Source organism: Tigriopus californicus, chromosome 11 (assembly GCF_007210705.1).
Source record: "Tigriopus californicus strain San Diego chromosome 11, Tcal_SD_v2.1, whole genome shotgun sequence".
Classification (NCBI taxonomy): domain Eukaryota; kingdom Metazoa; phylum Arthropoda; class Copepoda; order Harpacticoida; family Harpacticidae; genus Tigriopus; species Tigriopus californicus.
Window position 1 is genome coordinate 5,070,508 of NC_081450.1, and position 5,172 is coordinate 5,075,679.

Genomic DNA, 5,172 nt, shown 5'->3' on the forward strand with positions numbered 1-5,172 from the left:
ATTGCAACGAACGCCTATAGATTGCCCAGGACTGACGTAGTATGTGCAGAAAAAAAGAAGGAAAGTCAAGCCACATGGGGAAAAAATCTCTTATGACTGACTTCCACCTCGACGACCCAAATCACGTGTTTCAAACTGATAGATCCTTTATTGTTTGTAGGGAATCTAGGTTATTTTCTTAGATGCGCACATACAGTTTATATACAAAGATAAGATCATCAAAAATACGAATGTGAGTTGACAACAAGGACTTTTATTTCATGACTCGTGCCGAGATGGAGTAAAAATAGGGCATGCAAAAGCTTATACATAGTCAACCAAGCAACGGTATATCCTCAACCTATAATAGGAAGTTACTGTATGCCTAAGTGAAATGTGTTTCCAAGGGAATATCCGCTCGCAGTGGAATCTCATCAGGCACTCCGCGTTGATTGACTAATTTGATGCGTTCATTGAAGGCGGAGATTTTGGCCTGAAGACTTCGAATTTTTTCTCTTGAGGCCTTTATGCAGATAATTTAAACGCCACAGGAATCCAGGAAAAGGACGAGCGGAAATGGATAAGGAAAAGGAAAAGGAAAGAAGCAGGCACCACGTGTAGAAGGGTAGATTGAGAGAAAGAAACAAAAATAATAGAAATGAACATCAGACAGACGATTTGACTTTTCCCCAAAGAACAAAGGACATCAACGTTATAGACTTTTCCTACATTCAAGCCAAACCATCCATGATTGGTTCAATCGCAATGCAGCCGGTCCGAATTCTCAACCTCTTGTTTCTTGTTTTTTGATCATCGCAAAATTATTGCATAGCCAAGCTCTAATCAAACTTCAAGGTTGTATGGGATTACTTCGAAATTAAACCCCTTCAATTGGACAAGCTCCACTTGGTTTAATAAGGAAAATGAGGGTCTATTGAGGCCCAGAAAGACATCGCTTTCCTTTCTACTCGGAAACACTTAAGGGTTGGGCATTTCAAAGACAATTCAGCCCTTGCCAAATTGTTTGTTAACTTTTCAAGAGGACAAACACGAGACAAAAGAACAACAAAGCAAACACATGGGAAGTTTGGACAATGAAAACTCGCGTTCCTTCTCCCTTGCCTGCTTTGATATGAGCACTCACTCATCCGAGAGAGTCATCACTCGCTTCATTACAATGGATTTCACGGCACGAGATATTCAGGTCGGCTGCATTAAGATCGTATACCCAAAGTCATGAGAGGGATGTAATCAGAGACTTCCCGAAGGTTGACATTTGTCGTCAGTAACCCGTCGAGCCGATGGTCAAAATGTCAGCCTCGACAGACAATTGGACGAAAGATCTTACCGATTGTTCCGTAATGGCTTTGTCTCTATTTTTGGCCACGTATGAAGGGCTTGAGACAGCACGTAAATGTTGCTCCTCGAGCAAGATCTGGGAACGCAGACGCTGGATTTCCTGGAACATGAAGAAAATACCACGGGAAAGATTACGAGCTTGTTAAAGGCGAAAAAACGAACGGAAAGTGGATTTTAAATTCAAGCCTAAACTCTGCAAAGATTAACATGAACGTCGAGAACACCTTGTAAGCATGAGAAATTGGCAAGATGGCAAGTACATTGGAAACAACCCTTCTGAACATTCTCTTAACACGCTTCCGATTGGTATTCTCCTCATTCTTTAGACGATGGAGTATTTTTTCGGATAGTTGTAATTTGATTCGATAACTGATCCAGCCATTGTTTTTTAACAAAAGTTGCCAGACTGTACAGGCAGACGGCAAAACAAGGTCGAACCACTTCATATCGAAACATGTCAAACTTCATTTGCCAGACATGGATAGATGAGTTGTAAACTGAATCTAGCGTATCCAAAGAGCATCTTTCTTACCAAATGTACCTGAATATTACAATGGAAAAATGGAAAAATGTATTCACTTTATTCCGCTTCATATTCCTATGAAATATGACCCATCAATGATTTTTTTCTTCTTGGTTTGATTTTTCAACGGCTTCTCTATCCGCTACAGGGAATATAATCCCCAGTCCTAGTAAAATGAAATGTTGTAATTCGTCTATTACTAGCCTTTCAATCTTAATATTGCATTTAGTCTTCTAACGAGCTCGAGTTGGTAGACCGAGCTAGTCCTTGAATGTAGGGTTGACCTGGAATGTTATCTAAAAATTTGTCCAAGTCTGACTTGCAAGATTCTACCGGATCAACAACGCCACACCATTCCTTACGAATATTAGAGGCAAACAAATAAAACAATTCCACTCAATGACCTTCGGGTCAACTCCTTTGAATACTCCACTCGTAGATAATGGAGGTAAAGATATTGAGCAGGTCTCATTTATGAAGGATTTAGGTGTAGTCCTCCAAAGTAATGGAAAGTGCGATGAGCATATCCAGTTGAAGGTGGGTAAGCTTTTCAAATGCGTGGTTGGATATATCGCACGTTTAAGTCCAGAGATAGCATCACGATGCTAACTCTGTACAAGTCGATTGTCCAGCCACATCTTGAATACGCCTCACCCATTTGGGCTCCAATGAGTTCAGCAGGTTTGCAAAAGGTCGAGCAAGTCCAAAGATGTTTCACTAGGAACATCACAGGAATGAGAGAGCTCTCGTATTGGGAAAGGTTAGAACGGTTGGGATTGTACAGTACTCAGAGAAGGTACGAAAGGTATCTGATACTGTACGTGTTCAAATGCATCCATGAGCTTTGTCCCAACCCAGGATTTAGAGTCAATTCTAGTGACCGTAGAGGCTTAATGTGCGTATTGCGAGCACCTTCAAGTCCTCGAGAATCAAGGCTAGTTCGAAAAATAAAGTCCACTTCTCTTCTTTCTCGGGCTCCTTATCGTTTAACTTGCTTCCCTCTAATATTCGTAGAGAATACGTAGGCCTTGTTGATCCGGTTGCATCTTTCAAGTCAGACTTTGACAAATTTTTAGATAACATTCCCGATCAACCCTACATTCAAGGACCAGCTCGGTTTACCAACTCAAATTCGTTGGTAGACCAAATATCATATAAAGATTGAGTAGTAATAAATAGACGAACTATAACCTTTCATTTTAATAGTACTGGGGATTGCATTCCCTGTCGCGGTTAGAAAAGCCCGTGAAAAAACAAACCAAAAAAAAAGAATCGAATAGGAATTGCTCATTTTCAACCTTCCCATTCATGATCCAGTGATTTATGGGAAGGCTTTACTTGGCTCCGATTATTTCGACATTGTTGTAATAACAAAGACTTGGTTTCATCTGGAAATCTATTCTTTAGCAGTAGAATATTATGATTACCAGGCAGCTAACTCATGTAATCAAATAGACACCTTGCGAGCGTGTGGAGCACACATCATCATTCTGTCGTCAAAGTGCATCCTCGACGGAGATTACAATTACCCCCCGCAAACTGGCTTATGTTTGACCACGTGGTGTTTGGTCGTTTCGTTCAATTAGTTGGAAAGCCAACACATTCAAAATGACGCATTCTGCATCTGCTTTCTCTTTGCCTAGAACATGCTGCAATGTCATGTCGATGCTAAGCTTGATTTCAAGTAATCATATTCCTCTTAACATTTTGCATACCCGCGCTGGCTGTCCCAAAGATAAAGAACACTCCTTCAGATTTCATCAAAGGAAATTACGTAGCCAACGCAATGCTCATCTGCCTGGACCCCTTAACCAACAGGTTCAATCCGCCTTCCTGTTGAAGCACTGCCAAAGATATTTTATTAAAAGAGCTCGGTTCAAGCGTTAATTATCCCAAGACGATCCAAAAAGCCTTATGAAATTTTGATGGAAACACCCTAACACTTCCTTTGTATGGAATATTTTTTTTTTTATTGCGGTGATGGATTTCTAGCTCAGGTTAAAATATTCCATACGAAAAGGCATTCAAAAAAAACCGTAATTTGTAAAAACATATTTAATGGAAATTTGGATCACACGGAGAAGACGCGGTGTAGTGGTTAGCGCAGTTTCCTTATGCGAGAGAGGTCCCCGGTTCGAAACTCCTCCCCGACCTTCCTCAAGGAAACTTTTAGACGCTAACCCTGCCCACAGACAGAGAACCAAACTGACAGTGACACGACACTGCCTATCGGAAAAAGTATAAGAACGATGTGATGGCTGGCTTCGCTGCCCGGGCGAGGTTCATCCCCCCGACCCTAGCACCAAAATACAAAAAAAACACTTGGTCAGCACTTTTCATCAGTTTTAGCTCAAAATACCTACGTTATGTATGAACTCAAATGCCCAGACAATCTACATAGATTTTCAATATCGCACAAGTACCTAAATATTTTTCTTCTTTTCCTTTCATTTCCAAATAGCTCAAAATAACATTCATCACTTTAAACATTCTAAAAATGTCAATTTTCTAAAACATGTTTTGCATATATAAAAAGGGCTCTTGATTTTTTAAATGAGTTCATGCGCGTTCTGAAAATAATTACATGCAACAGTTTTACTGAATTGGGCTTAATCCGAAGATCTTATTAAAACTAATGGTGCGTCTACACGACAAATAATTCGGCAAATAATTAGCCATTTGACAAACATTGTTTGGGATTTCACAAGCATTTCACAAACATTTCTCAATCTGAACATGTTTACAGATTGTTTGCCAAAGAGCAAATATTTCATGGACGACAGCATCCTCGCCAGCCCTTCCAACCAAGGTGTCCATTTTCAGCAAGTACAGAACTTAACTCATTCGATCCATGATGGTTTATAACAAAGAAGATGTATTGATTGTGGTTCATTTTGACACAAGATAACCCGAACGTAGAGTATGAAGGGGCCTGGGATTGTCAGTCAATGTTCAAAGTCATCAGATGTCATCCCATCCACTTTAATTCAGTAGTCACACTTCCATCTCCTATCAAGGATTGAATGATGATAGATCAATCAACCAACCAACACCTATCTTCGGAATCTGGATTCATCTCCTCCCGTCCAGACAATGGAAGTGTCGACCCCAGTAAACCCACCCACCCTGGGCCTGTCCTCGGGCTCAGCCCGGTCATGGACCCAGCCCCTTCTTTTACATCCGTCTGTGAGCAAGACTTGAGCGAGCCAACCCAATGCTGGATGGATGGATGGATGGATGGATGGATGGATGGATGGATGGATGGATGGATGGATGGATGGATGGATGGATGGATGGATGGATGGATGGAT

The 5,172-nt window shown here is 40.9% G+C and overlaps 1 protein-coding gene across 1 annotated transcript in view; it reads right to left on the reverse strand.

Moving 5' to 3' along the window:
* Positions 1-233: 233 nt before the first annotated feature.
* LOC131889901 (muscle-specific protein 300 kDa-like) overlaps positions 234-5,172 on the reverse strand; it is a 49,256-nt gene continuing 44,317 nt past the window's right edge. The window contains exons 18-19 of the mRNA XM_059239123.1: positions 1,328-1,438; positions 234-502 (exon numbers count right to left, since the gene is read on the reverse strand). Coding sequence (XP_059095106.1) covers positions 365-502; positions 1,328-1,438 — 249 coding nt within the window. The 3' untranslated portion in view covers positions 234-364. The remainder of the gene's footprint in view (positions 503-1,327; positions 1,439-5,172) is intronic.